Source organism: Meriones unguiculatus, chromosome 1 (assembly GCF_030254825.1).
Source record: "Meriones unguiculatus strain TT.TT164.6M chromosome 1, Bangor_MerUng_6.1, whole genome shotgun sequence".
NCBI lineage: Eukaryota > Metazoa > Chordata > Mammalia > Rodentia > Muridae > Meriones > Meriones unguiculatus.
In genome coordinates, this window is record NC_083349.1 from 48,272,907 (window position 1) to 48,300,262 (window position 27,356).

A 27,356-nucleotide genomic window follows, 5' to 3' on the forward strand; every position below is an offset into this window, starting at 1 on the left:
ACCCTGTGTGATGTTGAGGCCCGAAACTCCATCAATGGTGCCTGCTGCAAAACTGTAGCCCAGGGCAGGCTTACACGTCTTCACCTGAAGGACGGATCATAACACAAGAAAGAGAAAAGAAAGAAAGAAAAAAATCGAGTTGAGCAGCAAGCAGCAGTGATCTTTGCTCCACCTACATAGCAAGGTTGGTGTTCTCTGTCATACTCACTGTGTATGTGTCATTGAGCAGGACGCTCACGTCTGTCATGTTCACCCACTGGTGAGCTGCAAGCACTGGTCCAGTCACTTCCTGGGAGGCAGAGGCATGCAGCTCCTAGAAAACCCACATAGGCTCACAGTCCAAGGAGAAGGACTCAAGAGAAATGGACGCTCCCACTGGCACCTAGTATCTTCTGCTCCAAGACACTTTCGCTTTACTCACGCCACCCCCCATACACACTCCAAGGTCCTCCCCATCAACCCCAGTGTTGTATACAACTTAAAACCTACAGGAATGTTTACCTGTGTCTATTCATTCTAATAAGAATTTGACATGAGGCCTTTTAGAAGCAGATGCTGAGACTCCTAGCCAAACTTTGAACAGAGTGCAGGGAATCTTATGAAAGAAGGGGAAGACAGAAAGATCTGGAGGGGACAGGAGCTCCACAAGAAGAGCAATACAACCAAAACATCTGGGCCCAGGGGTCTTTTCTGAGACTGATACTCCAACCAAGGACCATGCATGGAGATAACCTAGACCCCCTACAAAGCTCAGGGGGTCTACCTGATGTAGCCCATGGCAGCTCATTCTCTAAGTGGGTTCCCTAGTAAGGGGAACAGGGGCTGTCTCTGACATGAACTCAGTGGCTGGTTCTTTGATCACCTCCCCCTGAGGGGGGAGCAGCCTTACCAGGCCACAGAGGAAGACAATGCACCCAGTCCTGATGAGACCTGACAGACTAGGGTCAGATGGAAAGGGAGGAGAACCTCCCCTATCAGTGGACTAGGAGAGGGGAATGGAAGGAGATGAGGAAGGGAGGGCAGGATTGGGAGGGAATGAAGGAGGAGGCTACATCTGGGATACAAAGTGAATAAATTATAATAAATTAAAAATTAAAATTAACAAAAAGAACTCGACATGAAACAGATCATGACATAAAAGCCCTCACCTCACACTTGCTGGAATGTGAGGCTGGCAGCTGGCAGATGTGGCATAGTGTCCCCCTCTTAGGACCCCTGAGTCCTCCAAAGACAGGAGCCAGGCAGTGGCTCAAAGACTTCAGGTCCCTCACACAGTTACTCTTTGGCATTCACACACACACACACACACACACACACACACACACATATATACACACACGAAGTCAAGTGATGTTTCTCCAAGTGTGTGAAAAATATAAGTTTAATACTTTTGGGAATACTGGTGCTTATTCATCTGTGTCACACAATACAGGAAAATCCTACTTCAGCAAAAGTATGGTGGCATGACACCTGGCCCACTTCCCTGACAGCCAAGTGTGTACTTTTAAGATAAGCGACTGGAGACCCAACTGCAGCCTCTCTCTCCTGATAACCAGGGAAGCTCTGCTTTGCTGACAAGAGAATCCAGAACCACTCCTGATCCCAGGCCGAGGACAGAAACATAATTTCCGACACCAAAGTGTGTCACAGGCACACCCTAAAAAGAATCTGTTAACTTAGAATAATCCACTGATAATAGCACAATGAATACAAAGAAACCACAGCCATCAGTCTCCCTGTGGTTATAGAGTTTATGTCTGGTAAGTTTTAGAAAGGCACTTTTGCTCTTCTTGATTGCTTCTGATTCATTTTAGAACTCAGAAGGAAATATCTTTTAAGTAAGAGTAGGCATGTGTGTGTGTGTGTGTGTGTGTGTGTGTATCTGTCTGTCTCTGTGTGAGTGTGTGTGTGTGTGTGTATCTGTCTGTCTCTGTGTGAGTGTTTGTGTGTGTGCACGCATATCTGTGTGTCTATACCAGCCAAGAAAACAAGGGATTTAACATTATCGTGGACGTTATCAGAAGCCATTTCTCTTTATCATTTCTCCTCAGAAATATCTCTGTAGAAGTAGCTACAAAAATAGGGACAGCATGGAAAACAAAAAAACAAAAAGCACATCACTGAGGAGATGGCTCTATCCATAATGTGCATGTCATTCAAAAAAGAGGATCTCAGTTTCGTTTCTAGTGTCCATGCAAAAGCTAGGTAGAGAGGTACACTTCTACAACCCCAAACTGGGAGACAAGGACTTAAGGATCCTGGGGCTTACTGGCCTGTCAGTGAGACACACACGCACGCACACACACACTTCAAATAACAAAGCGGAGAGCAATTATGCAAGACCTTGAGCCTCCACACGTATGTGTACATATGTACACATATGTACATGCATGCTCACACCCAAAAGCACCCACATATACATACATACACCATACACATGAAACAAAAATGTTAGGGGCGGGGGGAAGGTGGAGCTATTCATAGCAATCCCATTGCAAACTGGATTCTTCCTTCAACACAATGTTTGGTTTTAAAGAAAGGTATTACGACCTTTGCCCTTTCAAAGACGCATACAAATACATGGTAATTCACCGTGCCAGAGACGTTCAGCTCAACCTTGTCACTACAGGCCAAGTTCCCAAGCGGTCGGGTGACTTTAGCCAGGCAATGGCTGGAGAGATTTCTGAGAATCTAGATGAGACTGGTCCTGTGTGAGGCAACATTCACTGAACACTTTACAGTCTATCTGTCTTCTGATAGACCGGGCACTCTGGCTTCCTAAAATAGAACGCTTTCCTGCCTGCTCGGTTTTAAATGCACTAGGAAGTCTGGCCAGATCAGACAGAGTCCTGCAGAGGCTCCCAAGGGCAACCTCAAAAACCGAAGCCTTTCAGACTTCCTGGCCAGCCTGAGTGCTTGTGCCCTTTCTGGCAATTACTGCCTTCCTGGTATATGATGTCTGTGGGTTGAAGAACAGCACAAAACAGAGATGCAAAGCGCTGGGCTTGTGCCTACCTTGGCTCTCTGATAGATGACCCGTCCTATAATTTGTGTGCTGTCAAAAATATCTTGTCCCGGTCCGCTGGCCGCGCACATGCTAGGCTGGGGCAAAGTGAGACGATACGATCGTTAGTGCGGTAAGTGATGGCTTTAAGGAATGGAAAATTACAACGGAATCCAAGCAAACACATTTGCTAAGCCAATTCTAGCGTCTCTCCTCAGACATTTTCTTAGTTTACAGGCTAGGGCAAACATAATCGTGCATGAATTTGGAGCAGGGGATATTTTCTAAATTGTATCTATTCCAGTAACTTCCTTTTAAAATTAGGAAACAAATTTTCAGTTTGGCTGAGAGATTCGTTGTACAATACACAGGAGCGAACTCTGGAAGGGACTGGAAGCCATAGCCTCTGTCAAGCAAGCCTTTTTACTTGCTTATGCTCATCTGGGGCTCTCGCTCAGACTGTCTTACACAGAAACTCATTTAGATTAGGTTAGAACAATCCTCCTGGGAAAAAAAAATTAACAACTCTGGCTCTATACCCTATTTCTTAGATCAGAAAAGCTTAAGATTGATCAAATAGTTAGATATGACAAATGTTACAAAGAACACATGGGAAGAAGATACAGGTGAATAAATGTCACAATCTGAGAAACCAAGAAAAGACTTAAAAATAATAAAGAGCAGGCTTCGTAAATTTGGCGTCTTACACATTTCAAACACCTACATAGGAAGGACAATATAAATAAGGCTCATAGAAAATTGGTAGGCTGGGGAAATTTTGTAACGTTTATGACAAATATGTAAGATGTTATGTAAGATTTTTCAGAGAGAAGAATATACCGCTTTTATCCATGTAAGGGAGATAAACTCATTGTATTCATGTTTTCCATACCCTTGTCTGCTCTACCACTATCCATAAGAGCTAACATCAGTCACAATGCCCATCAACAGATGACTGCTATGCATACACAACTGAATGCTACTAAGATATGAAAAGGGTGAGATTCTGTTCGCAGCAATATGGATGGAAGCAAAGGTCTTCTGTTCAGTGAAATAACGCAGACACACAGAGCAAGCACCACATAGTCTCACTCACTTGTAAAAGCTAAAAAGTCGATCTCATGCAAGAGTGGGGTGGAAGAGCAGTCACTAGAGAATGGGAAGGGCAGAGAGGAAAGCAGCAGAAAGAAGTTAGATAGCACTAAAACAAGGCTAGACAGGATTCATTCGGGTTCCTTAGCACAGTAGGACAACTGTCAACAGTAACATATGCTATATTTAAAATAATAAGAAAAGTGCAAATTTTTCAACATATAAAAACATAGGTGGGTATGCTCATTATCCTAACATCACTCTGCAGATGTAACAAGTTACGGGAATACAAACTGTTCGAGTACTGTACCAAAATTTGAAGGATAAAAGGAAAAGAATGTCATTATTAACACCCTTTGATTTATCCATGTTGAGGTGGAGTTTCTCTTATTGGCAATAAAAAGGATCATAATACATGTACCATGGACTACAGATGGAATGGGTAATTCATATTCTCTCTGTCCGTCTGCCTGCCTGTCTCTGTCTCTGAATCTCTCTGTGTGTATGTGTGTAAATACTCAAGATTAAACATGTTCAACTTCATGGATAATGAGATGGAAATTTAAACTAGGGTTAGCTCTTGGTGTATTGTGCCATCAAGGACTCAAAAAGTAGTACACTTGGCTTAAATGGAGGTTGGGGCAATAGTCACTAACACGTGGGTGAATAGAAAAGCCACTGAGAAGGTAGACAGGTCATATGTAGCATGCATTAGCAATATTTCCTCTTTAACATAAAATTTAAAGTGTATCCTGAAAAGGAACTCTGACATCTGTGCAGATACATACGAGGTCAATGATCAAGCATTCTTACAGAAAGGATAAAAGGACACAGGAAAGAAAAATACAAAGGAATGGGTGAACTACATAGTAGTACTTAAACCTGAGCATGATAAAGTTACTTTAGTTATGGTTTAGGATGTATCTGATGAAAACAAAGAAACACATCAAGGAAGAGTACGGAAATACAATCCCACATATACCATTGTGCACGAATGTATGATGCAGAGAGCAAATGCTGTCTATAAGATTTCTTGGAGACAGGAGGGGCAACCAAAACATAATTAGAAAGCAACCAAATAAAGGGGGAATAAGAGTCTTGTTGTGATTTTTCTAACTATAAAGGTAAAGTATGGTCATTGTTGAAGAATATGAAAAGACACGAGCAGGAAAATGAAAGCTAGCCATTATAGTGCCAAGAGAATAGTCACTAACAATTAAAGATGTGTCGCTTTTTGTTTTACTATAATATTCACTTTGAAAAATTGCCATTGTAAGTGAGTATGCAACATTGAACCCAAATTTATTTCTCCACGTTGTATAAGCTGTCCCTCACATCATCCAGCATTCCAACATTTGATAAACTACTGCATATTATTGTATAATTTATTTAACCATTTCATCTCTGAATTATAGAGTTCAACAGGTAATCTTAAAATGTTTTGCAAATCAATTGTATTGCAATAAACTGACAAATGTGCAAATGAAGAAAAGGGAAACATTTCTAGCTAAAAACAATAACGTGCGTAAAGTATAACTGTTAACCCGTGCTGCTCATTTGGGCAGGGTTGGAGGGTAGAAGCGCAATTTAACAAAAGTAGCAACATGGTGGGATTGCTTCACTAAGAATAAGAACCAGGAAGCCAGCATCTGCTGCTGTGTGAGAGCTGAAACAGACGCAGGTGAATTCTGGTAAAGAAGGTAAATAAATCAACGAGAGTAAACCTTAATAGCTAACCCCCAAATTTGCCACATAGATGGAGGTATAGAACAATTTCTAAGGGAAATTATATTCAAAAGTGAAGTCCTAGAATTCTTAAATAAGTCATAAAAATTGCTTTACAGATGCATGGACAAATCTAGGAAGAGGAACATGAGTAATAATCACTAAAGAGCCAAGCGGCACTTGGTTGTCTCAGTTCCTTCCGTGTCTCTGTGGTAAAACAGCACGGCCAAGGCAACTCATAAAAAAAAAAAAAAAAAGTTTAATCAGGTTTACAGTTTATGTAATAGTTTGCAATGGTGGGTGACAAAAACAGGTGCCCTGCACACCAGCTGAGAGCTCACATCTCCATCCACAAGCAGGAGGCAGAGAGAGAAAGTGTCCGGGAATGGTATAAGTCTTTACCTCAAAGCCTATCCCCAGTGACACATGCCCTCTGACAAGGCCATACCTCCTAATCCTTCCCATGTGGTTCCACCAGGTGGAGGGCAAACATTCAAACACATGAGCATATGGAGACATTCACATTAAAGCGTCACCCTTAAGGACTTTCAAAACTTTTACTATTTTGTGCATTCATGTTATTTGGTTTTTGTTTTTTTTTTTTTGTTTGTTTGTTTGTTTGTTTGTTTTGTGGAAAGGCCGATTTTTTATTTTAAGAAAACAAAAAGGGAAATCTTTAAAGAAAAAAAAAAACTATAGATTTGCAGTCTGTAAAAAATGTTACAGCAGGCAGTTTGGGGTACAAACTCAAAAAGTCAAATATTACAGGGTAAAATTTTCTTAAGCTTCCCAGGTTCGGGGAATGGCACACAAGCTCTATCTACATTTGACATCGCCATGGAAAACTGTGACAACCCACTTAAAATTAAGAGAAGCTGCCAAAGTGCTTCAGGGATGCACAGGCCAACGGGCCAGAGTATACTTAGAAACAGCACATTTGTATGTTATTGATGAATATTCAAGCATGAAGTAAGCATGCCCTTCCAACCTACCCCACCGGTGGGACAGGTGCTTTTCTCGTTGTCACAAGACTCTCCTGTGTTGAGGCAATGCGGGCCAAGAATGTTGGGCGACACGTCTCCGAGGTTTGAGGAAGCAAAGCCTGCTATGAATGGTCCCTGCCAAAATAAATTCACCATCACAAATGTTCAATCACCTCATAAAACTTCTGTAGGAACACGTTTGAGGGAAAAGGTACAGAGGTCAAAGTCGGGCATCATTCCTCAGAAGCCATCCTCCTTGTTCAGTTGTGGTTGGTTGGTTTGGAGACACGGTCTCTCACAAACTTGCCATCTGCCGGTTAGGCTATGGTGGCTGATCAGTGGGTGCCAGGGGTCTCCTGCCATTGCCTCTCGAATACCAAGATTATAGGCAGTTGCCCTGTTTTGGGCTTGAATGCTGGGGGTTCAATGCAGGTGCAGGAAGAACTTTACTAACTGAACTATCTCCCCATCCCTCAGGCAAAATCATACAGCAATAAAAAGACAGACAATATTCTGAGAATTTTTTTGTTTGTTTCTGAAAAGGCCCATGATGTTGTCAGTATTCCTGTTATTACTGAAAAGAATTCAGTTTTCAACAAAAGGACTCTTTCAAAGGCCTAACTTCCCTTAACACATGCAATTTGAGAAGAAACGAAGAGTACAGTAAGTTACAAAATGTGGAGCCCCCATCTAGTGTCTGGAACTTTACCTGAAGCCCAGGAATCTACCTGCTCTTGACATTCCCCACCTAGCCTGACCCCTGTGGGCTCCTCTTTTCTTATTTTTTTTAAAAATCACTTTATAGTCTGATACCAGCCCCTCCCTCATCTCCACCCAGTTCCACCCTCACACCCCTCTCCTCCCATTCCCCCCTCTACTTCTTTTCAAAGAAAGGGGGAACCCACTCTGGCATCTCAAGTCACAGCAGGACTAAGGGCATTCTCTCCCACTGAGGCCAGACAAGGCAGCCCAGCTAGGGGAAAGGAAACCAGACCAGGCATCCCTCTGGACCTGCCCTGTCCACTGTTTCCCAATAAATATCTCCAGTTTTCTTAGAGAAAACGTTGGGTCAATGGCCTTTAAAAGTACAAATGAGAACCTTTTCCCCAAAATTGCATAGTGGTACACACTCAGAATCCTGGAAGTTGGGAGGCTAAAGATGGAAGATCATAAATTCAAGGTCAGTTAAGACTACATAGCAATGGCTTCTCAAAATAGAATTTTAAAAAAAGGGAAGGAAGAACAGGAAGGAAGGAAGGAAGGAAGGAAGGAAGGAAGGAAGGAAGGAAGGAAGGAAGGAAGGAAGGAAGGAAGGATTGCAGAAAGCAGGAAGAAAGGAAAAACAGGCTAAAACTAAATGTAAGCTAAAAGAGAGAGAGAGAGAGAGAGAGAGAGAGAGAGAGACGGATTTGTGTCTAGAAAGGAGCTAAAAATTAAGAATTTTTTAACGAACTCACTGTCTATATAATGGAACCTTTACTCTCCACTAGGGCCTTTGTCTCCAATCACTTTCTTTCTTCTACATCAGGTGCTTGCAACCAGTGGCCAGAGGCAAAGCAATGCCTCTCCTCCCTTGTTTCTCTGTAGTCACCAGTTACTCACAGTCTAAAAGGTTTCTGTAGTAGGTCAATTGGCTTCCTGACTTCTGATCTCTTACTAGGTACATGTCAAGGTCACAGGTGTCATGGATTAAGGTTACAGCTTGCTTAGACCAGTTTTTGTTTGTTTGTTTGTCCTTAATGTGTGTGGATGTTTTGCCCCATGTGCATCTGGTGCCTGTGGAGGCCAGAAAAGGATGTTGGGTTCCCTGGGACTGGAGTTACAGACAACTAGGAGGTGTCATATGGGTTCTGGGAATTGAGTCTGTGTCCTCTGGAAGAGCAGCCAGTGCTCCTAACTGCTGAGCCATCTCTCCAGCCCTTTAGGTTTTATTGGAAAAAAAGCAAAGCAAGGTCCTTGGAAGAGAGATTTTCATTAGGAAAGCCTGACTCAATAAAAGGGTCTCATGGCCTTGTCTCCATCCAGTCGCCATTCGCGGTTTTACACCATCATACTTTTATAGCTCTCAAAATTAAAGTGAACATCAGGGCAGTGTCTCATTATTACTAGTTTGATCAAAGACTATTGCATGCTACAAAAATATGGAACTGACCTTTCTTATGTGACTAATTGTAAATTTATGAAGCCTTCAATATAAGAAACATCTGCTATAAAGAGCAAATGGTACCTTTATCATTTGAAAGAGTTCTTTTCCATAGTGAGAGTAGGTAGGTAGGTAGATGATAGACAGATAGATAGATAGATAGATAGATAGATAGATAGATAGATAGATAGATAGATAATGTGTGTATGTGCATGTGTTTATTCATGTGTATTTCCCAAAGAGGCTAGAAAAGGGGGTCAGATCCCCTGAAACTGGAGTCATGGGTAGCTGTGAAGCTTTTGATGTGGGTGTTGGGAACCTGCCCCATCTCTAGAAGAGCAGCAAATACGCTTAACCCCTGGAGCCATTTCTCCAGACCAGTGAATCCTTTCCATGCAAGCATATTCCTGAGGTCCATGAGAACACCTTCTTTCTGAGATTTGAATTGACTGTTCACTCCGCGAATCAAGAAGAAGATTTCAGTGACATTAACTCTCACCTGTCCAGGGAGATATCCTTTGTTCATCTCTTGCTCAAAAAGGTAAGCTGCGTAGCCCATATTATCACTGTTGACAAGGTGGTTGCTGTTGTTCATGCTCACGGGGTGGATGGCAAACCAGCTGTAAAGTAAAGACAGCTCCAAATTAATCAAGAGAGCCGAGGAGTGGGACCAAGGGTGAAGGGCGTCTCTTCAAGGCTTACATCTTCTCCAGCACATGGAAGTATTTTGTGAGGCTGACGCACTAATTTCCGCATTAATGAGGCACAAAAAAGTGTCCTAAATTCTAAGCATCCTGCATTCAGAGTCTTTCACTGTTGATCAGATAAAATTGTGAGTAATATACCCAAGATTTCTCATCATTTAGCTTAAAAAAAAAAAAAAAAAAAAAACGGAATTCCATCTTCATGAATATTGTGTCACCATCATCCTCATGAAAGCTTTTAACAATTTCCAAGGGGTGGTCAGTTACCAGATGATAGTCCTATAGAATTAGATAGGCATATACTTTGTCCTTCAAGACAGGCACAATGATAATGTTATTCAAATCAACCCAATCCAATTCAGTAGAAATTTACTGAGGAGGGTTAGCTGTATGCCAAGCACGGAATACATGGAGGTTTCTCTCAGAGTCTCACAGAAGACAGAGTTGTGGGGGAAAAAAAAATGGCCTTAATATGGTATGACAAAAGGTTTTTAAAAATGCACATAAAAGCTTTCGGACCACAGGTGACTAGCAATTCATTTGAAGGGCATTACAGGGATAGGAACAGCAGAGCAAGTACACGCAGGCATAAGAGAGGATGCACGCATAATTCAGCACATCCTCATGCATAGCAATACTCTGTTTAAATATAGATCCATACAATTTACGAGGTAATTACACATCTGTTAGTTTATTTCACAGTGCCTCCGTCTACATAGGTGATGAGGAACAAAATGATGGCCCGTCTGTCACAGAAGGCTAGTGCTCTATGACAGCTTGCCCGGAGGCCTTATAAAGTACAGACCCAGCCCTCACACAGGTGAAGGAAGCTGTTGTTGTGGTTTCGATGTGAAATTTTTCACACAGAGTCGCGTGTTCGAAAACTGAGTCTTTAGCTGGTGTCCCTGTTTTAGGGGACTATGGCACTCATTGGATATGGGAACCAGGCTCACAGACGTAGCACTATAGGCACCTGGCTTGAAGCCCTTCACCCCTGCTCTGCCGTGAGGCCACAGCTGTCCACTGCTGTCCAGTCTGTGGTGACGTCCTGCCACGATTGTCCTCTGTCAAACCGTGAGCAAAATAAAACATTCCTTAAGTTCTTTCCTTTGGGCATTTTGTCAAAGTGATGAGGAACGCTAGCTACTACAGATGTCTGCTGGATGCAAGGCAATGAAGGAAATGAACCAAAAGGCTCAAGTGAAGAGAAATGCTGATTCATCAAGTCTCATGTTAACTTAGGAGTTTTTAAACCCTATGGATTCAATCCTATGCTGAAAAAAAAAATCAAACATTTAACTTACATCATTACCTAAGTGAAAATAGTACACAAAACTGAACATTTGTTTGAAGATTTAGAGTGTTTGAGGACGTTGAGAGCCGCTTAAAGCCCCCCCCCCCCCCCCCCGTTCTCATTGCCTCATCGTAGAGGCAGGCTGGAGACGATGCTCTAATGCTCCATGCATTCACCACATCCAAAAGCCTAAACACAGTGAGCTGTAGTTGCAGATTCTTCTTCAAAAGACTGCTTTTGCTGAACAAATCCAAATCAACCATTTCCCTATTGGTTGAATTTTGCTGTTTTTAACATTTTATTTATTGGATTTGGAAAAAAAAATTGGTGGTGATCATAGCAGAAGTATGGCTTCTCAACCAACATTTGACCTAGCTACAATAAAGTGAGGCAGATTCAACCACACTACAATTGAAGGAATTACAAGGAACTGTTATCTCAACACTGACTATTATCCCCCAAGCTCAAATATAGCTTTTAGTCAGAAACAATTATTAGCCTCGTTTTAAAATAAGTAAACTAAGTCTCTGAGTGGTATGGCAGCCTGACCAAGTTCACAGTCACCCATCAAGAAGCAGGACTAGGAATACAGGTTTTCTGGACAAGGAACAAGAGTTCTCCATTATGGGACACTGGTTCTGACCCCTCTGTTCATTCACTTTGTTCATTCAGTACAAAACAGGGCATCATCTCACCTTAAGAAATGCTTCAGAAAGGGTGGTGAAGGACTCATGAGAGAATAAGCAGAGGAAACAATGTCTGCAAAGGCCACAGATGTGAACAGATGTGAACAGATGTGAACAGATGTGCTCATATAGTATGGGGAAACTCGCAGGGGTCAGAGCAGAAGGACCTGAGCATTGTCCCCTGACAGTAAAGTCCACCAAGGCCAAGTCATTGGAAGCCCGAAGCATAACTGTTACCGTGCTAATTCCCAAGGAACACACACGTTGGTCTGTTTTCCACACGAAGGAAGTCATAATTACCCACACTAATGCCTGTGGAGAAATAAAATGCTAAGAACTTCTTCTGGTTAGAATACAAATTTATTTCATCTACTTTAGGGCTTAGAAAAATTGCTCACTCACAATAGGTATTCAAAATGTCATTTGAATTGTAGAATAAGAAGATATAGATTTCCTTCTCTTCCCTTTGAAATGAATGCTATTAAAATGCCTGGCATGTCACAACATCTAAAGCATCGTGGTAGGGATAACTATTGATAAACACATACAAAGACATGGTCACGTTAACTTTAAAAGGCCATGGTTCCGATTTATATTAGCCACCCAAGGTAATGATCTTTGAAGCAAAGTTCTAAAGAGCAGAGGAAAGACTTAGCTTCTCAGAAGAAGTTCAGATGCAACACAAAAGAATAAGTGTGTTCCTGATGATAAAACACTTTAAAAATAAGGGAAATGCCACGCCTCACTGAAAGAAAGGGCATAGAACTCTAATCAAGTCAGTGCATATACTCAAGAGAGTGAGCAAAACCAGAGATCACTTCCACTATAAACTACTTGGCCACAAAGTTCACAAAAAAAAAAAAAAATTCTAGAGACTGAAAATCAACCAGTTTCAACTGGATTTATAAATAAATAAGCAGCATACTAAAACAGAATGGGGATAATTAAGTTTTTTCTTTTGGATAAATAAGACAATGGAGGGGAAAGACCCTTGGAACCAAGGATTGAATGAATACAAGTGTTTCTTACTTGGAAAAGCTCTTACAAATTCTAAAACAATGGCAAGCTTCTCCCAGGTCCCATTCCCAGCTCCAGGCCCAGTGAATAAACTTTGTATAAACTGCACCCTGTGCAGGAGGTATACAATGGAGTCCCTGGGAACTTAACTCCAGCTCCTGCTCAGCTCACAGATCCAGGAACCTCACAGTCCAAGAAAAAAAAAAAAAAAGTAAGACTTGGTGAGACAACTTGCAAAGGCCTCTATGCTAGCTGTAGCCCGATCCAGAGTAAATGTCCACAGACAAGGGAAGGGAGTCTTGTAAGAACATTCAAAGGTTGTGTTCGTGAAGTTTCATGGGAACACTGGAACTTTGAAGTGAAGAAGACAAATGGCTATCATGGGTTCATATTCAAAGAAAAGCTTGAATAAGACCACACCTCCTCAGCACAGCCCTCAATCTAATGGCTGACATCATTAAGAGGAGATCAAACAAAACAAACGAACGACAAAAAAGTGATGTCCGAAGCCCAGGAAGAAGTGTGATGCGAGGATGAAGGCAGTATGGAGTGGTGTGTCCACAAGGAGAGGAATCCAAGGATCGACGGCCACCCCTGCCAGCCAAGAACAGCCCTGCACAGATCGTCCGCAAAGGAAGAAACTAACACCATCAAGGCCTTGATTTTGAACTTCTGGCCGCTTGATGTATTCGAGGACAAACTTCCTGTGATTAGCTTCCCAGAGAAACTAACACGCGGGGCATTTATTACAGTGGCGAAGACACCAACGCTGAAGCAACACACAAGTGGCTTTCGCCTACTTGAATCACAGCATCTAATAGAAGAAGCAGAAATCACGACGGTAATATCTACCTGAAGCGCTTGTCCGCTACTGGAACTAACACAGGAAAGTACTTAGCAGCAAGCCTGGCCTATGGTGAGAATGGAATTCATGTTCTTTGTGATGGCGCCGATGGTAGCAGTAGTGATAAACTGATGATGATGGTCAAGATCATGATCATGAGAAAAGTACAAAAATCTGTGAGCACAAATATTTGTGGGGCTTATAATGTCCGTGCAATGTTAAAAATAAACAGTGGCTGAGTCACACGGGGGCAACCCATGTATGTTAAACCGATAGACGAGCACGAATTGATTAAATGGGGAAACTCTGCCCTCTAGTGGCAGAGCTTGATGCTAATTAAATACCTATGGGCACAACTATTTCCCAAGCCGACTTGAAGGGTGGGGCATGTGAACCTTCCCGACAAATAATATGCTTGCAGAAGAACCAACCTATCCCCATTATATCTTCACAGCCCTTCACTGTGTTAAGCTACTGGAGTTTCATGCTCTGCCTGTTGTGGTATTTGGCATGAATTATTTTAATGAAGATGCCAGTGTCACCTCCCTTAACAATCTTACCTCACCTCATTAGAAAATTGGGGGGTGGAGGGGAGAAGAAAAGCTGTTTCATTGAATTATTCTGGAAGCATTATTGGGACCGTAATTTGACCCAAATGGAACCCAGACCTTTCTTAAATGCTCCAATAGAGGACAGACAATAAACTGCACCAAAGGAGGCTTTCTGAAGAATTGTTATCACAATGACTACACAAGTATTTGCACATAATGTGATGTTTACATTTGAATTGAAAGATATGATGGAATGTATTCTCCTATGAACATTATATATATTGAATATATATGCATACATGACAAAATTAAAATGGTAATATAAAAACATTAATACTGAAACATATCTTTAGGATATTGCTAAATAAAAAAATAAGTAAAACATTGTTTAAAACAAAATCTCATTTTTATAAAGTAACGAATTTGCAAAAGTTTAAATGGCTATGACAAAATGTTCACAGAAGTTATCTCCTATCCTCAAGATTAACAGATGACCTTTATTTAAATTTTTTCCTTAGGGTTCACAATTTGAGGACTAGATGAGTATGAAATTTTTTTTAAATAACAAGAAACTATGGCCAACAACGAGTCAATGTCACTGCTAAAATCGCAGGATCAAGGCTAGAGCAGTATGCCCTGATAGTTAAGGGGGGACTGCCAAGGTCTTTTGAAACAAGAGACACTGTCCCCTTGGGTGGCATCACTGACAACTGCATTCTGCCAAGGAAAGGCAGCTTTTAATTCTCTCCCAATTCAAAAGCTGGAGATGAGACAGGAGTAGAGTAGTGAGGACAAGAAACAAATCACACACAGCGGGAAACACACGGAAGTCCAGACAACAATGATCAGTCCCTGAGAACGGGCTGAGCCCGCCTGTGGGAGGATGGAGTGTCAGATTTAAAACAGATGTACAAAGTTTAGAAGCAGCACCCTCAAAGAGAAGAACAAGGAAAGACTGAAAGGTGGTTTTCAAAAACACATTGAGATCCCTACTCTGCAAAGAGCTGAGTTAATTATATTTAATGAAACTGCGCAGACTTTGAGACAAAAAGCATTTACGATATGAAGAGGGTTGCCACAAAATCAAAGAAATACCAAGAATCTGTTTAGCTGTCTCAGTGTGAGAACACAGCGCTGTCAATATTTTTCTTGGAATCTTAAAGATTTAGTGCTTGGGGAGTGAAATCAGGTTAAGCACCCACGCTTACCCTTTCATTCACACTTATTCTTTTTGCAATTGTTTTGTATGGAAAAATTAACTCTGAGTTACAGTGGGCTTATGGTAGAATAAAACCAATCACGTGATTGGTTTTATTGTTCCTGCCTACTTCCCTACATTTTTCATGCTTCTTATGATGAACAAATTTTATTTACATACCGAAAAAAAATTGGGGTGGGGAAAAAAAAAACCCACAGATTTCTTCTGGTTAAGAACTATCCAGGAACTCGGCAGGTAGATGGTTCAAGGTCTTCTGTCAACTGGTTTTTATGGTTTTGTTTTCCAAAGCCTAGACACATGCTGTTATCAGTCAAGGGTCATTACTCTGGCATCTGAAAACCCTTACTCAGCGCTTTCCCTTTCCAAGATGCGCCAGACCTAGCAGGAGGCGCACAGTCACCTTGACTTCGCTGGAGAAGACAAGCTCAGAATGAAGATGGGGCAGAGAGTTAGTGCTGGCTTTCAGAGCTACGCAAAAAGCGGCAGGACAGCAAAAGCCCACAGAGACAGGGACCAGCGCTTTGCTTCCCAAAGCAGGGCTAATGCTTGTGGAGAAGACACGGTGGGGTGAAATGGAGGGAGAAAAAAAAAAAAAAAAGACAAGATGAAGACCAGTTAGTAAACTAAGCCAGGCATGGTGGCACATGCCTGCAATTCTAGCACTGGGGAGCCCTAGCCAAGAAGATCGTGCGTTTGAGGACCGGGATACACATGGGAATATGTTTCAATACTTTTAAAATGGGTTCTTGAAAAGCCGCCACTGAAATTTTAGCATTTGCTGTTTTGAGTGATGTCGAGTGAACTGAGGGTAATGTAGACAGGGTAGACAAGCCGGAGCCACTGAGAACAACCAGGCACAGAAACTCTGGCTAAGAATAATACAAGCACATCACAAAGTCACATCATTTGTGCTGGTCCACACGTTGGCCTTTGGGAGGTTCCTACACAAATTATTGCAAGAATTTTCACGCGTCAGTACTTTCGTTTTTAAAGCGTTCCTTCAAAGGACACCCTTACAGGGTTTTGTAAGAATTAAAGGGTTTGCAAAACACAAAATAGAAGGCAAGGAAGCAACCATTCACGGGGCGGTAAGGCGGGGAAGGGGAGGGAATAGAAAAGAAAATGTGTTTAGCAAAGGGGAGGGCCTAAGGAAGGGGGTGGGATCTAGGGAAGGAAGAAGAGCCAGCAAGGGAGAGAGGGCAGGCGGGAGGGAGAGAGGAAGGGAGAAGGGCTGGAGGGAAAGTGCGCCCCGTTGCTACAAAGGAAAGGAAGGCAAGATCAAGCCTGTCACCGTTGAGTCACACCTGAGGAAGAAGCCCCAGGTTTCCCAGCTGCCACTCCCGGCCTGTTCAAAGGGGCAGCTGCCATGTGGCAGGCACAGGTGGCCCTTTCTCACTCTGCAGAACTGGCCGAACTGGCGCTCAGGTTTATCTGCTCTTGTGAGGTTGTTTTGCTTTGCTTGAAAGAAAGACACGCCCTGACATCAGGATTTAACTCTCAGCCGTGTTTTCCTGCACTGAAGGACAGGCACAGGCTACCTTCCAGAGTCTGCCAGGCAGATTTTATGTAGGCCGCACAGCTTTGTATTTCAATTCCTGATTCCGAGCGCCCACACACACACACACACACACTCTGTGTCTGGAGGAAAACCACTTAGTGCTCTTGCTTGGGATAGAAATATTGCATGAATCAGCCAGAGCAATGGAAGTTGACAGTTACAGAGGTTCAATGTGTCTTGTAGGACCAGTTTGAGTCACGTAACTTAGTTTCACTGCTCAAGTCCCCACTCTTCCTAACTCTTCAACAGTCCTCCACTCCTGACCTCAAATTAAAATACTTTAAGGATTTACCATTCTCTTGCTCTTAACCCAACCTTTCTCCCAGTTTGGTTGCTATTTTGGTTTGAGTTTGGCTTTTTAGAGACAAGGTCTCAATATGTAGACCAGGCTGGACTAAACCTTTGGACTGCTTCCTGAGGGCTGAGAAGCATGCACCACCCCACTGGGCAGGATAAGAATCATTACTTCATAGCTATCTGTCTCACACATCCTGCCCCTTTGTCCTCTGGTCTCCCAACACCCAGATATCCTATCAGTTGTTTTAATGGAACATCACGTGTTTCTCTGTGCACGCTGAATGCTCCTTTCATGCCCCTTTCTGCCAGTTCATAGTCCAGTTTTCAGCTCCATTGCTACCTCATCAGGGAACTGTTTTCCGATCTTTCTGATGAATTCCTTTAAGATAGCCCCATACTCATGACTTTCTAATCACCCAGTTAAACTTTACCTATATAATTTCTAGCATTTAGTCCAATTATTTATGTAAGTTTTATGCTAATTAAATGCCTTCTGTTCCCATCATTGGGCTAAGACTGTGCGGAGAGAAGACAGATGTCTGCATGTGAGAAATTTGGGGACTGGGTCTCCAAGAATGTAAGGGACTGATTGGAAGAATCCAAGCAGGGATGTTAAATGCTAACATATTTGGGTTCTGTTTTTAAGGCCAAAGAATGAGTTGTTCCTTTCTCATTTGTAGGTTTCTAGTACAGACTCGCTGTCCGAAGAAAGTAGGAAGGAAGGAATTATGGGAGGGTGGTTCCTGCTATTCCTCAGAGCAAATTACTTCACCTCTGTTCCCCAGCTGGAGGCCACACTAGACAGTTTCCATGAGCTAGAATCCAGAGATTTTATTTTATTTTATTTTATTTTATTTATTTATTGTGCTTCCAAACTCTGACCACTTTGGGATTCTGCCTGATATCAGGTATCAGCATGTGAAGTTACTTAGCAGCTCAGATGTTTTGTTTTTAATATGTATGTGTGTGTGTGTGTGTGTGTGTGTGTGTGTGTGTGTGCCAGGTGCAGGTGAGTGCACAAGCCAAAAGAGGGTACCAGATTCCCAGTTGCTGGAGTCAGGTGCAGTACACACCTGATTAACCACCTGACACGGGTGCTAGGGACAGAACATAGGACCTCTGGAAGAGCAGCAAGGGTTCATAACCACTGAACCATCTCTCCCAGTTTCATGGCTCAGATTTACTTCATGTTTGGGATTGTTTTTACTGCACTCAAAGGACAGTTACCACTGTGTGACAAGGGTCCAGAACGGTGACGTCACAGAGAGCCTGGTGGTGGTGGCAGAAGCAATGGCAAAGTCACCGCAGGATGTCAAGCGTGGCAGACGGAGAGGCTCTGCTACCATCTTGACAGCTGACCCTGAGACTTCCAGATCCGCAATACAGTGGTGTGCAAAGCGGCACAGCACATCTGGGCCTCACAGCTGACTGTTTTAATTGCCCAATGCCATTGAGTGATTCAAAACAAGTTAGAGGGAATTGAAAATGGCTTTGATCACCCAGCCAGGTGCTAAGTAGAGAGAGAGAGACAAGGCAAGGCTCCTTGCCCACCAATTGTAGCTACTCTGTAAACTAACTGGACATGTATGCGCTTGTACTGATCCTGTCCTAATAACAGTTCACACTGATGTGTTCTACAGACTAGAACCCGAAACTCACTTCCCTTCCACACTCTAGCCCACCTCAGTTTCTCAGCCTCCATGAGAAATCCTTGACTTCTTCCAAGTCCAGCTCTGGAGTGCTCTTGAAATAACTGTTTCCCCCAATGCCTTACAGCGGTAATTAATGAACACAACAGTTCTGTTGATCATCTCATTTATCTGTAGGTCGTTTGCCTACTTTATCTTCCATTGAGTCTGTTGAAGGACTCGAATCAGCCTGTAGTATGTTTGGGATAAGACAGTCAGATAATTGACCTTTAAAGTCACATAGTGGAGAAGATGGTAGCCCAGATGGAACCCAAGACATTTGACTGGAGTGCCAAGCATTCCCAGGAACTTTCTGAGGGCACTTTGCATCACTTTTAAATCCAAAAGGTCAATGCTAGCTATCTACTCGATTGCTAGATCAGTTCAATCATAGTGAGCAAAATGGCATATGAAGACAAATGCCTTCTCTTCAAAGAAAGCCAAGTCTATGCTTTCCTGCATGACCTCCCCACCAGAGAACTGTGTCAAAAATCTGAACTAAGCTGCAATTCTGCCTCTTCTCCATTCTTGGGTGATGTGAGTTCAGCTTCTATGCCTAGAGGACAGTGTCCTGCATTAAATGCTGTAATTAAGAAAACACACTCACAGACGTTCACTAGATCTTGACAAAGTGACAAGCAATAACATTTACTGTCTTGCTAGCTGTGGTAGTATACAGCACTACTCAGCAGGGCTGAAACAAGAGGATGGCTAGTTCCTGGCCAACCTGGGCTACACAGCAAGTTCAAGCCAACCTGAGCTATATAATAAAACCCTGTCTCAAAACTTTAAAGGCTGGAGACACAGCTTTGTGGTAGAGTACTAGCCTAACATGCTTAAGGCTCTAGGCTCCATCTCTAGCACTATGAAAAGCAATCAAAACAATACAGTCTTGCTGTGTCTTTAAATCACGTGCCAGATGTACACAACCTGAGACTGCCTCTAAAGTCCCTCCCTCACTTGAGTCATCTTGTATTAATTAATTTACAAGTGAACTGCTCAGCCCTTAGAGATTAAGAACCATGTTCAAGGTGTCATGGTTTAATCCAGCTGTGTCTGATGCCAAGGCTGGATTCCTAACCACACAGCTAATTCTCAGCACTTGATGCCACTAGGCTAATCTCTTTTTCTTCTCTGTAGAATTACAAAAAGACACTAATATAGGGGAAGGAAAAGAGGAAAGAAGGAAGGAAAGAATAAAGGAAGGGAGGGAGGGAAGACAGACAGATGGAGAGAAAGACAGAGGGGGCTATGGGGAGAAAGAGTGGAAGATAAAGAGGATGGAAATACCTGATAAGGCCCAAGTCTTCTCCTTTCAAATCCACCAGTTTCAAGACTACCATTTCCTTGTCTGTGTTTGAAGAATACCTGTCAACAAAATAAAGAGACTCGGTCAGTTTGTATTAGAGACTGACTCTAATCTATAACAACCAACAGAAGCAGACACAAAAACTAATAAGTAGGACTGGGTGAGATGCTCAGTGAATAAAGGCATTAGCCAGGCAAGCTCAAAAGTCCTGACTTTGATCTCTAGAACTCACACGAAAATGGAAGAAGAGAACTGATTCCCAGGAGTTGTCCCCTGATCGCCACATATATGCTGTGACGTGAGCGCTCCCAAACACACATGTATACATGCGTTTATGTGCCTGTGCCTCCTAGTAAACTCCAGAGTAAAGAGGAGCCCTGCACTGTACCCAATACCTCCTCCCTCAGCTGAAGGAGCAGGTGACAACTGTGATCTGTGGTAGAATGCATTTTTATCCCATTATGTGTGACGCCATATGACATGGATGTGTCTCTTAACAAACAAGACCTGCATAGGAAATGCCCACGCATATCGGCTTTCAATCTCTGTCTTCAGAGAATGCAAACCACACTCAGTCAAGACCTGAAACGTCAGAATTCTCCTCCATCTTTTCAAGGGCAGGCAGAGCACAACTTCTAAAACTGAGTAGCTTTGGGAACTCTGCATATGTAAGCTGTCAAGGAGTCAGGTCAGAGCTGAGATGTCACCATACACTGCCACAGTAGCCACGTACTCATCATCCACAAGCCTGGCTCCTTTCTTTAAAAAAAAACACTGTTCCCATTTAGTTATGATTGTGACCTATCTCGCTCGTCCTCCCAGATTCTCTCCCGTCCTTCCTTGCTCAACTCAGGGAGACTGTGACGATGATTCTACACAACACCATCTTCAAATAAAATAGAATAAACCCCGCTCATTATTAAATGGTGTGCTCTGCACGTTGAAATCTCTGCTCCATAGGTAGAGACGCTGAGACCCAGCAAATTGAGATGAGAAGTCCTGAAAGACCACGCAATAGAAAATAGTGGCTCTCAGCAGGGCCCACAGTCTCTGAAGCCTTCACAAGGTCTCCCTCAGACAACAGTGTGCAGAGATGGTGAAAAGAATTGATGTCTAGCTCTACATTTACTTCTTGTTTCGTCTCGCCTGAGAAAAACAGGTTAAAGCTGTTTTCTTTAACACTCTGCTGAGGTCCCACTGCCCCCAACAACGGGCCCATTCTGACCTGAGATTGTGCTGCTGTTCCATAAAAAAGATACAGTAACACTATCTTGCTCACGCCCTCACCTTGCTCTCTCGGACGGTGGGTTCCGGAGGTAGGAGGAGGGGCTTCGGTTGATCTGCACGTTCTCAACATTCCCTCTGTTGACAAAGATTTTGCCCGGTTTGAGATTTTTGTGTGCTATCTCAATGCTCTGAAAGTTAAAAGAAAAGAGAGGGAGTTGTAAGTTTATGCATCTTGGTGGAGATGCATCTTTGTCAGCTGAATCTCTGTGTTTGGGGTTAATTTCGTAGGGAAAAAAAATAAAGAAGAACTAAACCTGGAAAACAAAGGAATTTAAAAAAAAAACCACTGACAAGAATCTCACACAAGAAAATGATAAACTAGAAGGCAAAGGAGAGAGAAGAGAGTACAGGTGTTCACGTCAGGAATGGGAGAGGCACTGGAAGGCGTGGCTGGCACCCATGAGAGTTGCACCCCCTCTAGACAACCTCAGAATGATAGTCTAGTTGGACCCTTTGTGCTCTGAGGAAAATACAAGGATATAAGAGAATTCCTTGCAGTTCCTTGGTGGGTTTTCTCCTCCTGTGTCACTGAAGAGAACAGACTGTGGGCCCCTATAGTTACCAGCTGCATACAAAATGTTTGCTATATCTTTAGATGATGGCAAGTCATTTGCTGCTATAGACAGACTTCTCTTCAGAGCTTAATAGCCCACAGCTCAGGAATAGAAGCAGAGTTAGGGCCTGTTTCTGTAGTACACAGCAGTACTTCCAGCACACAGGGGGCTGTGGCTGTTTAGAATAGCAACCTTACGACCAGCCAAGACTGCACAGTGAGGCTCTATTAGAAGAATGGGAGGGAAAGAAGGAGGGAAGACTCTCATGCAAGAAAATAAGCTACAAGACAGAGGAGAGAGGAGTAAAGGTGCCCAGGTCAGGAATGGGGAAGGAACTGGGAGAAGGGAGTTATGAATTGAGGGAGGAAGCAAAGGGAGGGAGAGAAAAAGAATGGAGTCATGAACAGTGAGGGCTACTCCATGACTGAAAAGCCACACCTAAAGGACTAAGAAATTACCTGCTGAAAGATATTTCTTTGGCTCAGTAGGATGCCCAAGGCCTTTAGATCACCCTGCCTTTTTCATTAATTCTGCATACTAACTAACACAAATCATGAAAATTACTATGCTATTTAACTTACAGAAAGTAATGGGTTTCCAACCAACCCCAGGAGGTGAAGATCTGCTGCAGGAGCTCTAGACACAAGGGAAATAGAGGTTCCTAGTCTAGATGACAAAGCCCTGACTTAGCCCTAACTTCCTGCATGTTGCCCTGCCCCCACAGCACCTCCTTTCCCTTCCTGTAAAAGCTCTGCCACAGCTGAATCTCTGAAGCAAGAGACTGTAGCATCCTCCTACCTTCCCAGCCACAATAATTTCCAGAGGATTGGTCTCTGAGCCATAAAGAGACAGAAAAGAGGAAGAAAGGTAGGTACTGAAACTGGTCTCAGACCGGAGTCCTCCAGGGAATTTCTCTGTGTCACACAGAACTGCTTCTGAAATATCCCTGAGAACAATCAGCCACAGCTGCCAGGGCGCTCTTCACCTACCTGCATGATCCCATTAACTACGTATTGAAAGGTTCGATTGTTGAATCCTTCACTGGCAAGTACAAAGAGTGTATATTGGAAAAATCCTGACGGACCTGAGTGTGTGTGAGTGCCACTCAGGATAACGTTGTCTCTTCGATACAGGGAGCCATATTGACTCTGTAGTCGCTTCAGGACCTTGAAGGAAAACAAACATAGAACTAAGAGGAATCCTATAGCATCTCAGCAAGAAGGGGAGTTCTGAAGAACTCAAGCGCTTCTGTCTATCCAGCCCAGTCTGTCTGTCTGCTGGGCACTCCCTCCAAGCTGCTCATTAAAGTAACAGGTGCAATGATGACAGTGGGACACTCACATTTTGTAGGACCTTTGCCATGTGCAAGCACAGCATTGGTTAGGTATTTTATGTACATTGTGCTATTTAAAATATTCTTAATAATCCCCCTACCCCAAAAAGTGGTTATAATTCAGCTTGTCTTTTTAGCTGAGAACACTGATACACAAGAGTTGATATTTTCACTAATTGAAGGAGCAGCAGGAGACAAACTCCAAGTACAAGTCTCTGTAACCAGAACTCTTACCTCTTCCTCCTTCAAAGTCTAGCATTTCTCACAGATGGCAATACAGTAAGTTTGAATCTCAAAGGTGGTTTAAGTATAATGAAAGGGAAAGACAAAAATAATTGTGTAGTGTTATACAGCAGTGAATCCTATGCAGGGTAAGAAAAACGCTGGCAGATAGTAGGGAAGAGAGGTCTGCCTGAGGAGGGGCTCTGTTTGGCCGGTGTTGAAATGAAAATAGAGGAGCTGCTTCTGCTGCCTCTAGGAAGAGTATTCCAGATGCGGTGAAGAGGATCTGTAAAGGCCTCATAGCAGGAAGCCACCTACTGTGTGTGAGGCCACACCAGGAATCCAGTGGAGGAAGAAACCATCCTGACAGCACTAACATGCTAGGCATACGAGGGAGTAACCATGCCATTCAGGGCTTTTAAACACATAGAAACACCCACCACGGTCATACCATTTCAGGAAGACTAAGAGCCACTAGGTTTTTTAGTTTCCATGTTCAGCAATAGATAAAAAAATTCAATAAATGCTATTACATTAGTCAATCAACAAACACACATATGTATGTGTAAATACACGCATATATATACATCAAGAAAATACAGAAAAAGATGCTGCCGAGTAGCTAATTATGAGCCTGTTTAATCACCTGCAATATGACATTTGCTATCCCCTAAAAGTGTCAATCACAAAGCTACCACCTCTCATGAGATAATGCTATGTGTTTAACATGCAGAGATATCAACTTACTCTCTTCTGCTTTAACTAACAAGCTCTCTCGGCCTTGCTCTAATTTTGTGGTCAGTAAAGCAAAAACAGAAGAACATGTAAAATATTTTGCCTCATTAACCTATCCATGCCCTCAGCGTTTCCGGGTGTTATGGCTGCTTTTACTGTCAACTTACCACAAATTAGAATTAATACTAGGTTGGAGAGATGGCTCTGTGGTTAAGAACACCTCCTGCTCTTGCAGGGGACCTTGGTTCAGTTCCCAGCACCCACATGGTTGCTCATAGATGTCTATAACTCCAGTTCTAGGAGAGCTTATGTCCTCTTCTTGCCTCTGTAGGTACTGTGCACATATGGGACATATACAAACAGGGGGACAAACATTCCTTCATGTAAAACAAATTAATCTAAAAAAGAATTACAAGAATATGGGGAAGAAATGAGAAAGAAGGAAGGAAGAGGAGGAAGGAGAAGAAACAATTACCTGAGTAGGGACTTCAGTTGAGGAATTGTCTTAATTTATATGGGAGACCCAGACCAAAGACTGTTGAATAGCAGTCAAGACAAAGAACAATGTTTCACCTTTCACTCTCACTGCTGGATTGATGTATCCTGTTGCAGCTGCTTCAGATTCCTGATGTTAGAACGGGTAAGTCCAAGTGGCCATCATTTACTGAGGACTAGCAGCTCTCCTAGAACTCTATAGGACCTCAGTGATAGATTGGGACTACTGAGACACCCAGAAACTAGCACGGTCTTGATCCTTCTAGGCTGATACAGCCATTGTGAGACTGATTACTCCCACTGCAGAGGCTCCCAGCCTTAACGACCCAGTGATCTCCAGGTTGCCAGCCTCCTACCTATGAGACAACTGTTGCTACCATTTCAAAGGAAGGTGACTTAATAAAACACATATTTTTATATTTTTCATCCTATCAGTTCTGTTCCTCTAGAGAATCCCAACTATAGAATAGAGAATGCCATATTCACATGAGCATGACTTATGTGAATGACAAGTTATAGCTAGCATCCCTCTGACAGCCTTCAACTTCATCCATCCAAGTTAAGTTTCTGTCTCTTTTGTTTAACTTGAACTCTAATCCCAAGGCCTAATCCCTCCCACACAGTCCACTAGACAGTAATTACCTCATTCATTGAAAAAAAAAAATCTATCAGAAGGGAAGATAATCAGTGACCACCATGGAGATGAATTAAAGTCAAAGGCCATTGTTCTCTCAGTTCTCCACTAGGACAGGAAGGATGAGGGAGACAAAGAGTGAAAGTCAAGCTTCAGGTTCCTCACTCCATTCCTTTTATCCCTAATAAATCCCTAATAAATCCTAACTTTGAGTTTTAGAATTAAGTACATTTCTTTATACTGTGTCAAGAGGTGAGTTCTTAAGAAAGATAGTAATTACGAACCTTGGGTTTTAAGACAATGAACAGCTTACAGATATCTTAAAGTACAGCCTCTGGTAGAGAGTTAGGGGGAAAGAAATTAAATACTGATACAATATTCATGCCTGCGAATAGTTGTTATAGACAACCGTGTTCTACTTTCAAGAAAGAAAGGTTGTGTTTGCCCAGAACAGAGCAGTGACTGTCCTTGCCTACTGTTTATTTTTTTGTCTTCCCTTTCTGCTCCATTCTGCTACTAGCACTCTTGGGAACATGATCAAAGGAGCAAGAAAGGCGTTCTGTTTTCCTGCCCTGCCTCACAGCTTACAGACTGTCCCTGTCTTCATCCTAGGCTGGAAATGTCATCACTCTCAGAGCTGAGATGGAGAACTGGCCTAAAACCACACTGTGTTGGTATGCTTGATGCATATATACCCAGCTGTCTTTATTCTCCTCCTACCTTCTTTTTGGACTGACTTGTGAAAACTAAGTTCGTTGCTCTAAAGGCCTTTCCCCTGAGCCTCAGATTACAAGGGAAGGTAAAAATAGAAAGAAGTGGTTAAATCAAGGCCACTGTTGACCTAAGAGCATCTGGAATCTGGCCCATCAGTCTCTTACCTTCTAGCTTCGTCTCCAGTGTCTGCCTTTTGCTCCTGACTCTGCCATTGCCAAGCATCTTTGATTCATCAGAAAAGCAGTGTGGTGCTGTGGTATTTGGATCCTAGCTCTGACAATGCCTCACCACACAACCTCGGGTAAGTTACTTTATCCTCTGAAATTGGTTTCCATGTCTTTCTAGGCCCATAATAATATCTCCTTCAAAGAGTTCGGGGGTTATCATACCTATGGGTTATTCTGAACAGTACCCAGCTCACCGGGAATGCTAGGTTTGTACTTATCCCATTAATTCCCAAATAATCTTAATTGTCCTAGCACCTTGTAGTTTCACTGCCATCCCATCGGATTAAGACCAATCTCATGTGATACAAAGGAAATTGCCAGGAAGAGGTTAACAACCCCCCCAAAACCCTAACTTTCCTTTCAGCCTTCTAACACTCCATAATATTAAATTTTTTCCCTGATAGTTATCGTTTTCCTATCTGGAATCTCACCAACTTAGTCTCCATGTTAAAGAACCTACTTTAACATGGAGAAAAGTGCAACCAGAAGGTTGCACTTTGTTCCGATCTGAATGAAGCATCACTGTCTGTTCAAACACCCTACCTAAAACTATGTTTACATTACTCCACTCAAACTTGTTCTAAGATTCCCCATTACCTACCTAAGTAAAATCAATTTGGCACCCGAGGCTCTTTGTAGTTATGACCAATGTACCATCTAGGTCCATCTCTGCATATATGATTCCATATGTTCTACTGGAGTCATGTAGCTACATACATGACTCCATATGTTCTACTGGATTTCCACTATTCCCTCCTCTATTTCTGTATTTCTCCTTTCCAACTCTGTGTTCGTTCTGACCCTTATATTTGATCTCTTCCTATTCTAGTCAGTCTTCTATTGCTGTGACTGAAAGCAACTTGTGGAGGAAAGGGCTTATTTTAGCTCTAAGTTGCACTCCATTATGAAGGGAATGTTAGAGGAAGACCTCGAGGCAGGAGCCTGAAGGCAGGAACAGAAGCAGCAGCCATGGAAAAACACCAATTACTGGCTTGCTCTGCCCATTCATGGCTTACCCAGCCTGCTTTCTTATAGAATCCA

General features: G+C 42.7%; 1 protein-coding gene across 5 annotated transcripts in view; it reads right to left on the minus strand.

The window, feature by feature from the left end:
- Positions 1 to 27,356, minus strand: part of Asah2 (N-acylsphingosine amidohydrolase 2) — a 94,342-nt gene that overhangs the window by 26,806 nt on the left and 40,180 nt on the right. For 4 of the 5 annotated variants that reach the window (XM_060388359.1, XM_060388362.1, XM_060388356.1 and 1 more), the window contains 8 exons: positions 22,945 to 23,121; positions 21,402 to 21,529; positions 20,096 to 20,173; positions 9,447 to 9,567; positions 6,814 to 6,939; positions 3,016 to 3,102; positions 209 to 313; positions 3 to 84 (listed from right to left, as the gene is read on the minus strand). In XM_060388359.1, the coding sequence (XP_060244342.1) occupies positions 3 to 84; positions 209 to 313; positions 3,016 to 3,102; positions 6,814 to 6,939; positions 9,447 to 9,567; positions 20,096 to 20,173; positions 21,402 to 21,529; positions 22,945 to 23,121 (904 nt within the window). The remainder of the gene's footprint in view (positions 1 to 2; positions 85 to 208; positions 314 to 3,015; positions 3,103 to 6,813; positions 6,940 to 9,446; positions 9,568 to 20,095; positions 20,174 to 21,401; positions 21,530 to 22,944; positions 23,122 to 27,356) is intronic. The other variant, XM_060388364.1, reaches the window with a different exon arrangement.